Here is a 12,932-nt window from a genome sequence, read left to right as displayed (position 1 = left end):
CCCTAGCAAAGAGGAGGAGCGGAAGGTTGACTTGTAGCATTTACTGATTTCTGTGGTGAAAATACTTCCGCCATGGTCGGTTTCAAGTTACCAAGATGAAGTCCAGGAGGCTCTAGTACACACCAAGGGATAAACACATAACCTCAACATATCCTAGTACAGAAAATAAAAGTTTGTTTGGAATATCCAAGTGCCCTTTCCAAATTTCCCCTTCCTGAACCCACTGACATGACCAGATGCTAAAGAGCTGGCTGTCTTTCACACCCCTGTGCTTATTAAAAATCAAAGACCACTCACATGTGCTAGCAGGGAATACAGTTCACTCTCCCCTCACTCACACACAGGTGGTGACCAATTAGAGACCCCGTGTTCCATGGTGACCCCTCCTGGGAGAGGGAAAACTGAAGGGCAAGAGGGGTTAAGACCAGAGGCCAAGCTAGGGAGTCTCAGGTGGCAACAGGCTGCTTGGTTTCTACTTGACTCAGAGTTTCTGGACAGTAGCCATTTGCCTGGGGAGAAGGGTGGTATTTTGCAAGCTGCTGTCCATATGCATGTTTGTTGTGCATTTTAAAGAATCAATGCTCCATAAGCACTGCCATTATTGCTTCCCTTGGCCATTTCCATACTGGCAATGTGAAGTATGCCATCCCTAGATGGCTAATGTCCATTTTTCTTTTATCTGACATAAGATACTAAATAGGCTCACATTTAGTAGGAAAAGCCACAGATTTATGTCCAACAGGAAGAGCTAGGTCCTGGTGGCAGCGCAGGGCAATTAACCAGAGAAATCAAATCTGTGGAAGGACCGGGGTAGGCTGCTCCTTATCTTGTTAGGTAGCTTACTTTAATGCTCCTCAACTTTTCTACGCACAAGAATCAACTGGGGAGCTTATTAAAATGCAGGTTCTGGTTCAAAAGGTCTCAGGTGGGGTCTCAAGATTCTGCATCTCTAACACGTGATGCCAATGCTGCTGGTTCAAGGACCACGTTTTGAATGGGAAGGATCAACATATCAATGTTCTCTCCCCATCTTTCACTTTTGGACAAAGTTATACCAATAATCATTACCGTTATCACATTAGAAAAGCCAACCCAGTTAAGATTTCTGTAGTTAATGATTGCGATACATCTAGTGTTACAGTACAACTTGGAAAGAGGAAAATGTTGCTTTTACTCAATGTGAAAGAAAGCCACTTCAGCCACCAACATTTCTGAATAGTGTACATTATCTGACCCTGGGAAGAAATGAGCTATAAATAACCCACAAGCCAGCCAATTATGGGTATTAAATGACCACTAATACACAGCTTTAGAAGAAGTTGCAACACAGTAATTCTTCAGGACCTGCAAGCCTCTTAATTCAATTCCTGGTGATGACTGGATGATTTTCTTAGTTCCACCTGAAATGTAAATGGCACACCTCCTCTACAATCACAAGTCCAAAGTGTGAGACTTCCTTTGAAGAAAAAGAAATGAGAGGGGGGAGTTGGATGAAAAAGGATGGGGAATAGAGAAGTAAAAAGACCCAGAAAACGAAGTTTTAAAGGTTAAAAACAAATTATTGTAATAAAAATCTTTTCAGTGAAGGTATAGCAGCTGATCAATTGGAAACAGATTGCCAAATCAAATTTTTGTAAGCAAAAGTCCTTATACTCTTTTGTCTTACACCTCCAGCATTTCATTAGAGTTCCTCACATAGAAGTCCAGTCTCATCTCCACGCCAGAGCCCACATCTCCATCTTCAAATGCTCCCAGCCATGAGAGAAGAGGAGGAGGTGGGGCTTAGTCTAGGGGCATGGCGGGGAGCTGCCCAAGATCATACAACATAACCGAATACCTTATAAGAAAGGCAGTCTACTCACCAGCCAGGTGGACAGCAGAAAAGACTCCTATACTCGCATATGTTTTATAAGCCATCACCTTTTGGCTTCATTAACTCCCCAACTGGTAAAAATATCTACTGCTTGGTAACCAGGCTTAAATTTTGACCAACGCTCAATCTTTAAAAGAAAAAAAAAGAAAGAAAGAAAAGGATGGAGGGAGAGAGAAAGAGATAGGCAGACAGGCAGGCAGGCAGACAGACAGCAAGAATAGGAAGGGTGTTTCCATGTCTTATACTTGCAGCAGGTGCCGTGCTTGGTGGTGAGTAACATGCACCAACGTCCCCATACCTCCAGTACCTAAAACCAACTACAGCTTAGGACTTTGTGGGGAATGGGAGGAGGAAGGAGTGGTGGGGGTAGTCACTGGCATTGTTTCTTCTTCTGTAGCAGAAAAACATTTTTAAGAGACTTTTTCGCCAAGCCCCAGAAAGGGTAATCAAAACTAAAAATATCACTTTCGCTTTGAGGTTTAGCAGAGATCCTATCAGTAATACTGAAATGCAAATGCATGCTTTTTCTTTGATCAGGAAGAGAGGTATGGTCACCTAGTGAACACTTACCCCAGAAAATGCAATATTTGGATATAAACATGGCAGTGCACCGACTGCTATCGTTACTAACTGCTTTGCCTTCTGGTCAAATACACAGCGCCTACTTGGATCTCTTGCCTGGGAGGTGAGACAGTGTAGTCACTAAGAACTCTAGCTCTGAGGCCATGAGCCCTTAGGCCAGTTATCTATCCTCTCTGCCAGTTTCCTCATTTGTAAACTTGGGGAATAAGCATAACATATACTTGCAAGGTTATTGTGAGAATTAAATGAATTTGTGTATGGCGGCCTGGAGAAGAGAACCTGGCACGCAGTAAGCCTTCCATGAGTGAGAGCTTATCATCCTTTCTACTGTCTTACCTTCTCTCTCTGAGTTGCCTTCATTTTCTGTATGTTGGCTTCTTCCGCTTCCTTCTTGATTCTTACAGATTCTTCTCTTTTTAGCTAAATTGTATTGAAATTACAGAGGACAAAAAACAGTTACTATTTTTCAGTCTGAACCTTTGGAACACAAAATTATGATGAAAGGCAAATTATAGTATTGTTTGTGCTATACCTCGCCATGATGATAGGTTGGCGCTTCCAGCTACTTAGATCACAGAGAATGGTCAGGCTGTATCCCCTGCCCGTGAAATTAATCCCTTGTGTTTCTTCCTTGGTCTCTGTCTTCCCACCCCCGTCCCGGGTTAGGGGGGGAGAAAGAGCAGGTAATATTTCCTTACTATAAAACTCATAGAGTTCATTATTTTTTTAAAAAGTCACTGGCATCTTAAATCTTTCTTACTACTTTCATGACTGGCATTGGGTAAACAAATCCATGTTCTTGGAACAAAACATTCAAAACATGGTAGAGTTAAGCTATAAACAATAAATCCCTTTATCAAGGATCCTGCTGACTGATACCTATGACTTGGATAAGAATTCTAGATATTTGTCTCTTCGCTTCTCTCTTCCCGATTTCTTTGATTTTGAGAGTTTCCTTTTGCAATTGATTTAAAGGTTTTATGTTTTTGGTAAAGTTACTGTATTACTCCATGGTTATCAAAAGTCCTGGTAAGGTACTCAAATTCCTTGCCAAAATTAAACTGAAAGAGATGGAATCTGACCTTTTGCTGGTATTTAGATTGCATCAGTTGGAGTTGTTGTTTCTGCCTGACTTCAGCCTCTGATTGGCTTCCACCTATGGAAAAAAAGTCACAAAGGTGAAGCATGAATATTAAGCTGAAATGTCAGCCTTCAAAGACTAATTAATACATGATAAGTCTACACTGTGAATTTCTTTAACATTTTCATATCCCTGGAAATAAGGATATGACCAGTTTTCTTGCTAAGATATTAGAGAATGGTAATTTCTTAAAAGAGAAACAGAGCTGGTCAGAGTATGGCGCCATATTCCTGAAAGAAGAGGACAATCACATAGGTATTCAAGTCTTCACTTAGACTGAAATTACACCTAAAGGTCCATGCTAAATAACAAGAAATAGTGCCTGTTTTAGAAATTCTAGAACATTCCTCCTGCTTGACTATGACCATTCCTTAACCTACTAAGGATGATGATCAGTGATGCTTTGTTTTTCTTCTTCTGACTCTACTGCCCCATATTCTAGTATCAAAGTGCAGGAACTCCTCAGGGGTCTTGCCACTAGGCAAATACATAGTCTTTATAATCCAGTTTTAAAAACTACAATGGGAATATTTTAGTTAGTAATTGTGAATACTATTTATTATTCTTTTTTTAGGTATTCAAGAGAAAAATATGGAAGTTAGATTATCTGCCTGTTCTCTCCTAAACCTCAAATAATTTGGGGACAGAAATCTTTGCAGCTTGACAATCATCTAAGAATTGCTGCTTAGGGATTTCTCAGTGTTTATGCAAGCTTGGTATGTGTATTATAAAGATTCCTTTGAAATAATTCTCTGGTGCTTTGGTCACTAAAATTGTCAGTTCTCTGCAAGATTCATTCTCACAGAAGAAGCATTAAAACAATTTGCATTCACTGTAGTTTTTGTAATTGAACTGATAAAAACACCATAGAGACATTTCTTCTGAGTCCCAGAAGATATATAAGGCCTATTTGGTTTGGGCCCTTCAGTCTCTGTTGTGAGGGATTGGGGAATAGGAAAGAAACAGTGAGGGCTATTGAATCTTTTATCTAATGTTACAGCCACTGTCTTCATCTCCCATAACTATTGCAATATTCTAAAGGGTAGAGGAATAGGGGAGGAGTTGAGAATTAATAGAAATAAAGAAAGTCAGATGCCTAAGAATTTGAAGGTTTTGTTCAAAACTCGTCTCAAAGTTTAATACACTCTTGACTTTTTTTTTTTTACCCCCAGCCTCCTCCCATACATATAACCTTGACCATTCCTACATGTATCATTAACAGAAAGCTGCAGAGACTCATATTGGCTAAGGCCTCAAGATAATAGGTACCAACCGCTGCAAATTCTAAAGTAAGGGGCCTGGCTCCCTCAGTAGGATCTGCAAAGGGGTAACTGAAAAACAGTTTGGAGACCCTTAAGTAGCAATTGCCTTCAGCCTATAAAAGAGGTTGGATAGGTCAAAGGGAGGTAGAAATCAGAGGAAAGAGGTCTTTGTGAATTCAATTTTGTCTGTATGTATATTGGGGGAAGAAGGAATATTCATGTCAAGATGAGCAAAAGAAATTTAATGAAAATCACTTGGAGAACTCAATGTGTCCCCAAGAGACTGAAGTACCTAGTGGACCTAAACCTAGAAAAGTCAAAGCCTACATGCACCTGGCTGCTATTAGGTGGCTACTCAGGTCATCAAGAAGAGGTGGCTGCATGGTAAATGGTCTGTATTCCCAGAGTTTGAGGGGAAGAAAGGATGCACAAGTGTTTCCTGTGCTCCCAATCTGGGATGTCATGAAAGAGAATGCCAATCTAAAGCCATCTTAAAGGACTTGGCCATGTGGGCCACCTGGAGGAATAACAGAACCTTACAAAAATAGTCCACCTACTAAGAGCCAGTGGTGAAGCCAAGCACGCCAGCAGGAAATTATGTCATGTCTACCGGGGAAATCCAGGTGAGAGATAGATGGCAGGCAAGGGGGCTCTGAAGAACTCCAAGAACCCGAGGGGTGGGAATGCACAGTCAGGATTCACCAAGACTTTCAGAAACCAGGACCTGTACAGTACAGAGCCTACCCCTCTTATCTCTCTCTCTTCCTTTGACCCAGGAGGGGTCAGAATCTGGGAACAGAGGAGTCAGTAGAGAAAAATTCAGCCACATCCCATGTCCTTTGCTAGTTTTCTACCCAGAATAGTCCTGGGCTGGAGCAGGGAAGAAGCTTTAATCTCCATTAGTAACAGTTTTGACTAGTACCTAAGACTGAACATTAATTACCAAATGACACTGTTTAATGCCTAGAATTAGCTGGACAGCTTTCATTTGAGAAAGACCAAAAAGATCTAATTTCATCCAAAGAGTATGGGAAAAACTAGTCCCACATAGCCGGTTTGAGGGGGCCCATTAGGAAGGACAAAGCAGTTTCTTGGTTGTACCCTTCAAATATGGCTTATTCAGCATAAAGGTGACACTTGAGATTAACCCCTTTCATGAAGTACAGTGGAATGATGGTGGTAACACCATTACTTTCACCCATTTAGTGATTTCCAAATTAGCTTATGTAACCTATATCCTGGAAAAACTACTTTTCTAGAACTACTGCGACAACGAGTAGCCCCTGACTCCAAGGCATTTGTATTAACTAAATCTCTGGGAATGGTGTATCCAGCCCTTTCAGTTCTCAGATGCTGCTGGAAGAGAAAAGAGAAGAAAGGACGTGAATGATTCCTATTAGGTGGCATCCCTGTTGAATGATTCAAACACCAGGCAAAGGCAGGCCACACAATTCAACACACTGGCATGCACTCCAGAGGCCCAAAGGTCTATCTGTAGAATGATAACACAGGTCGTGTTCTCTTTATACCCACCACCGGGTCCCCAGCTCATTCTCATCTTAGTTTTAGAATTGAATCGCCATTCTTCTTTTTTTTCCCCATTAGCATTTAATACCTCCAGGATTAATATGCTTGCGCTAGCTTTTACTCCCATCCCGACTAGTGCTATGACGAGGCATATGCAGCGCCCCAGGTAAGCTTTCTTCAGAGCTCATCATCTAAGAGGCTCTAAATTATTCAGCAATTAAGCCATCACTTTATTCCCACATAACTGTGGCATCGTACATTTGCTTCTTGCAGAAAATCAGAAACAATAACATACCTGCATACCTAAGAGTTTCAGTTTTAAATGCATTCCATTCCAAGCAGCACAGTGACCCCAAAAACCTATAATGTGCATCCAAAGACAGGTGTAGGCAAGGTGCTAACAGGATCCCTCAGCCCTGTCCTCCCAGATTCAGGCACCTGGTTTGCTGGCTTACCTAACCGCCTTGGCACCAGGTTAACAGGCTTTGCTCTATGTTGCTCCTTCCACTTCTCAAGACTCTCCAGCTCTTTCTCAGCAACTGAACCAGGTGAGAAATGTCAAATCATCAATTATTAGAATGTGAAAAGAAAACAGGTCCCTTGAAAGCCTAAGGAACAAACAGCAGAGGGCAATTAACTACATGCGAGCACAAGTGGACAAAATATCCAGGAAAGGAAGCCGCCCCTTGGGGTCACCCTGCCCCCCCCCAGGCACTTTCTCCCACTAAAATAAAGAAGTTTAGTTTTCCCTCTCATTCTGGCATTTTTAAAACCTTACATCAAATTAATTTTTTTAATTTCCTCTAGAGAACGTGTACAAAACGAGAAAATTCTTATGTCAATAAGAACTCTTCACACACAGTAAACATATCCCCAGAGAATTCTGATGCCTATATTAACTGTATTTTAAATGACTCCCAAGCTTACTGCAACTAGGAGGGGTGAGGGTTCCTGGGTTCCTTGCGCTGGATACCACCAGGCAGAAATCCTCCTCTTGGTGAACTATTTCCCCAAATATACCCTCTGTGTGACAGCAGGGGGTGCCAGAGATACTAATTCCGTTCTTCCAGTGCACGTCTGACTCTCCCCCTTAGACCTGATTGTTTCAGATGTCCATATATGGTAGTTTTTAATTATTAGAGGAAAAAAAAAGCAACTGCTGAAGCATCCCAAAATTCCAGACCACACTAAGGCTTTAAATACCTGGAAAGTATTTAAATCAAAAGCCTGTAAAATGCCAGAACCTTTAGGATTCGGTTGGTCACCTGCTGGCAGTACTGACAATCACTCTGCATAGTTGTGATTATTGTATTCGGCACTGATGCAGGTGTACCACCCAGGGTGCTACCTGTCTGGTGGAGACCCAAGTCTCTAATTTAGAGACCCGCTTTCCTGTTGTGCCTATAGGTCCATTCTCAGCCACAATATTAAATTTCCTACCAAGATCCAATAAAGGAGAGCAGAGAACGTCAGGGCTAGCCCCAAAGCTTGACTTGAACAAGCCTCATAACTTCTTTGTCAACTAGTGGGACTTTAGTTCTCCATCCACCTCTCAGGTATAATCCTGTAACTTTTAATGACAGCATTTATTTTACCATACAACTTCAGTCAAATATGTTACATACCCACGAGATACAAGGAGCCCAAAAATGAGTAAGGTTAGTCCCTGCCCTCAAAGAGATTGTAATCTAGACAAGGAAACTGAGGTACACAAATAAAAACAGCTGAGGGTAGACTCTGATACTTACAGAATTATGGGAACACAGAGGTTAAAGAAAAATTCCATTAAGAAGGGATGGGATAGGACAGATCAAGAAAGGGACAACTTAGGTCATGATCTATTTCACATAATTCATCTGCTCCTAAGTGTTCATAGTCCATAGTCAGCCCAATTTCCTGGGAACTAGATTTATTGGCAATAGATGTGAAAAAGTTTAAGCCCAACAGAAATGTGAGATTTACAATTGCACAATGAGTTCCGCTATTAACATAGAGAAACAAATTTAGAAGCACTAACAATAGAATAATTTTAAAAGATATAATTAAAGCAGCTTAAGTTAAAAAAAAAACTTGATAAGATCTGGTGAGTCTAAGTCTATATAAATGAGAAAATAAAAATACTACAAACCTAAGTAAACCAATCCTACTCTATTAAGAAGATGAGAAGCATTCTAATGTTGATTGAGTAAATATACATACTCCTTTGTATCTGATTTCTTCGGTTTTCATTTGGTGCTATCACAGTATATGCGCCTGTGCTGGAATGAAGAGAAAAAACATTGATTACCACGAGAAGCTACTAATGCATATAAACCTCCAGACATCCTTCCTGCTCGTATATTTATGATCATCACCACCACATAAGTACCATGAAAGATAGTCTTCTTAAGACCCAGCCCTGTTCTCTGGGAGCTTACAATCTAGTTGTCAAAGTGAAAACAAATGCACATGGCCAAATACAGAAATATGAAGCAGTTGGTGAAGACTGACAAGTGACTGCTTCACAATTGGCTCTTGTTAAACTGTCTTTGTAGCGATCTGTTGTTCCTCCAGGTGGCATTTCTGGGCAAGTCCCTTTGAAAGGGCTTTAGATGGGCATTCTCTGCCATTGTGACCCACACTGGGGGTACAGAAAACACTCATGAATTCTTTGCTCCCACCGACTGGAAATACAGGCCATTTGCAATGCAGCCACCTTCTTGCCATTACCCATCTGACTGGCCATCTGGCCGCAATCTTGTGCTTTGGGGCTTTGACTCTTCCAGGCATGGGTCCACTAGGTCCCCTATTCTTCTGGGGACACCGGTAGAACATAATCAGAGAAGGATCCTTGAAGCATTTTAATTCACAAGGTGGGGATCTGGGAAGACTTCATTTAAGCAAAAATACGCAACACTGAGATACCAGGAAGCTGTTACAGTATCATGAGCTTTTGAGGACAGAAACTTGACTGATCTGTACACACCCAGCCTCCGACACAATGCCTGGCACAAAGTAGTTGCTTGATGAATGTGGGCTGAACCAAAATGAAATGATGCCCCAGAGCCAGTCTATAAATCTGGGGGGGGGCGGGGCTCTTCTTTGAGATGATGCATGTGGTCCCACAAGAGCACGAATACTTCACAGAGCAGAAATCTAGCACAGCAACAGACTGCAGCATATGTGTGGGTCCAGTTTTAGGGGAAAAGCTATGGATAAACACAATCAGCTTATAAATGTAGGATTGTTTAAAAAAAAACCACCCAGATACTCTTAGAATTCTCTCTTCAACATAGAATGTACAATTTTAAAGGACAAATTAGCAAAGATTGAACAGTAGAGGCCAAAGTGCTGATTAACAGAAGTCATTTCTTCCTTATCTCATTATTTTTCTAGCAGCAAGACTTCAGCCTGCTTCAAACTGGGCTTTAATTTTAGACTTGTAAATGGGAAGCGTACAACCACCTTTGCATGCAAATGGGGCTGCAAGATGCCCAATTACCCAATGTATATCAGCAGACGTTGCATTTGCAGGCTCACATGCATATGACGTTATGAATACAAAATTAGGAGGCTGCTACTGGAAATTAATCCCTTGTCCATTCCATATTCTTTGTTCACCCTAAGAAAGATTTTTCACTCCTCAATTGCCAGCACTTCAGAGGAGCTTGGGAGCTGCAATTCTGTGTGTAATAGCTGCACGCTTGAATATGATGCAGTGGTGAGCCATTGTACAGAGCCTTCAAGATGAAACACAAGGTAGTGGATTTAAATGCCAGAGTGACTTGATCGCATAATCCTCAATGTCCACTAACATTATGGTATAGAGCTTCTCACCGTACCAGGGATTTGCCTCTACAAAGATCAGTAGTTCTCAAACTTCAGCTTGCCTCAGAATCACCTGGGGGGTCCATTAAAGTGCAGAGTCCCTGATTCAGGAGGTCTGGGGTGGGGTTTGAGAACTTGCATTTTTAACAGTTCCCAGGTAATGTCCATGTTCTTGATGTAGGGACCACACTGTGAGAACCACTGCTATAGATCAATCAAGTTATCCTTTTACATTTGGACTTAAGGGAATTTAGGGATTAAATCACTGATAAAGACATAGACATTAAATCATCAGCCATAGGCCACGAGGTTAATTAAGTGATGATGCTTAGACTCAAACCCAGGACTTTTGTCTTAGACCAGCTGGGTGTCTGCAGCTAACACTTCAGCTCAACACAGAAAGCATACAGTATAATTGCCATTTATCTCCACCCTCTTGATAGACTTCCAGAGTACTCTACTGAACTGAGCCTATTTATGGACTTGAGTTAAGGGGCTTTTGAAGAGTAAGGGGAAATACCAAAAAACAGACACCAACCACTTTAACAGAGCTTAGACTTTAGTTTGAAACAATTTATGAAGCCACAGGAGCACACCACAAGAATACCCAAACAAATGTGAAAGTAGGATGATGTTAAGTAGACAGCCAAGGTCGGAGAGAGTCACAAAGGCCCCAGAGGTGTAGAAATCTTCAGAGAAGTATAGCAAGCTGAAGTTTAAAAGATAGGATCCGAAATGGCAAAAGAAGTGTTTCTTTGGTAGGACTTTACTAACAGCTGCTGCAAAGAGAATTTTCCAAGTTTCGCACGCCTCCCATACGCAAATTTCATGAAAAGATTTGGAAAGAAAAATCAATCCGTTTGTAAAAGATCTTACTCTATGATATCTAATCTGGGTAAGTTTAAGTCTGATAACATCATACTAGAATCTTTAGTTTTAGGACTAGAATTACAATCTATTGCAATACATGTAGCCTACAAGTACCCAGACACAGTGCAGGACCATGAAAAGAGGGAAAGAATTATCCAACCATAAATTCAGAGCCTTTTAATTGAAAGCATTTTAACATAACCCCAGGCTCAAGGACAGAGGTCTCAGTAATAAATGTTTCATGTTAGAGAATTCCTTAGCAACCTTCTCAGTAACGTTTTCTTGGCTGAACATGCCAAATCTGAAACACAATACTCAGAAGAAAGCATGGCAAGTAATTGAGCTTCTATTCCTCTTACTTGCTATAGGAAGAGGAGCCTACATCTAAGGATCTGCTTTTTTTGTTGTTTTTTGTTTAATCATGTGGCAGAAGTAACACCTCGGTAGATACAAATAGTCCTCCCTTATCTCCTCTCTTTTTTTTGACATGAGTAACAAGTATAATTTATTCATGTTTTCAGCCAATTAGTTACCACCCACAGCAAGGGCCTCTGCTGTTTTAACTTGCATGTCTTCCCTTTCAACAATTTGACTCTCAAAGAGGCTGATCTAGACAAGCCCAACCTACCTATATTTAGTATTCTGGGCATTTCCTGATTAAGCAACATTCAAGTCACTGCAATAAATGTATATCTTTGAAAATGAGTTTCCTTAATTACCTCATTGGAATTTAATGACATATCACAATTTGTAGGATTCTTTTCATTTTCCAACAGCACACATCCGTGAGACAGACTAAGGGAGAACATAGAAAGAATAGCGCAAGAAAAAGAGGAAAATGTGCTCTTGCACCATAAAAAAAATAAATATATAAAAGAAAAATATATTTTAGGAATGTTTTTCCTGTGAGGTCGCTCCTGAGCAACACAACTGCTTCTCTCGTGTCCATTCTTGCACAATTTTTATAACGTCTCATCAATAAGCACTCTATGAAAGAATGTTATGCTGAAGTTATGAAAAGTATCTTGGCTGGCTAAAAGTATTACATAAATATATTCCCTGGTGTGTACAAACTGCAGCAGATGTAATTTAAATTTCTAATTAGGAACAACACTAGTTTGACTGAAAAAGAAACATAGTCAAGAGCAAAAATTCAGAAAGAGGTAGAAGATTAAGCAGCAAACAGATCTTTCCAAGCAGAATAGTAGACATGTAGTCTACCGTCCTACAAAAAATTAGTTTGAGATCTTCCTAGTTCAAGAAAATCTTAACCTTGCTTGAACTTGAAAAAAAAATCATTTTTTGGTTAATCAAAAGCACTGGATAGAGGTTTATTTTCTAGCTATGGCTTTTCATGTTGGTTTTTGTTTTATGACCTTAATATGGGCTTCTGAAGCTTACTGCTTTTAGCCAAAATGAGTCAAAACTTTGAGGCTTTCAGGTTGCCGAAAGTTCTTTTATAAACAGACCACATTCCCAAGAAAAACAAAAAATGACAAGATCAGGCTGAGCAAATCATCCTTAACCTCTAAACCTGTTACACCAACTCTGATCCAGCACTCCACAACTCCAGTGTAGAAGGGCTCATGAGTTCTCTTTGGTCTCAAAACCTGCAGAGCCCAAAACATTGTCTACACATACAAGAGGCTGATGTGAAGCAGGTCAGTTCTTTAATTCACAGCTTCTGTTGGACAGTTGAATAGATCCCGGAGGGCTAAACAGACACCCAGGGGGAAAAGATAAACAAGAGATGACAGGTCATCTGCACCTTTGTTCATAGGATATCTTCATGAAAAGTCTAAAGAGGTATATACACACATACACACCCATCCATCCAGCACCCCTATGTAGGCTCATCACTCAGTGAGAT

General features: G+C 40.7%; 1 protein-coding gene across 3 annotated transcripts in view; it reads right to left on the bottom strand.

Moving 5' to 3' along the window:
- EPSTI1 (epithelial stromal interaction 1) overlaps window positions 1-12,932 on the bottom strand; it is an 83,206-nt gene that overhangs the window by 58,060 nt on the left and 12,214 nt on the right. For all 3 annotated transcript variants that reach the window (XR_005832816.1, XM_040623130.1, XM_040623135.1), the window contains exons 2-5: window positions 8,585-8,643; window positions 6,841-6,924; window positions 3,538-3,611; window positions 2,792-2,875 (exon numbers count right to left, since the gene is read on the bottom strand). Coding sequence is in view for 2 of the 3 variants with exons in the window: in XM_040623130.1 (XP_040479064.1) it covers window positions 2,792-2,875; window positions 3,538-3,611; window positions 6,841-6,924; window positions 8,585-8,643 (301 nt within the window). In the remaining variant the exon portion in view is untranslated. The remainder of the gene's footprint in view (window positions 1-2,791; window positions 2,876-3,537; window positions 3,612-6,840; window positions 6,925-8,584; window positions 8,644-12,932) is intronic.

Source organism: Ursus maritimus, unplaced genomic scaffold, assembly GCF_017311325.1.
Source record: "Ursus maritimus isolate PB19 unplaced genomic scaffold, ASM1731132v1 scaffold_10, whole genome shotgun sequence".
Classification (NCBI taxonomy): Eukaryota; Metazoa; Chordata; class Mammalia; order Carnivora; family Ursidae; genus Ursus; species Ursus maritimus.
The sequence above is the reverse complement of the archived record's forward strand: the minus strand, read 5'-3'. Positions and strand labels throughout refer to the sequence as shown.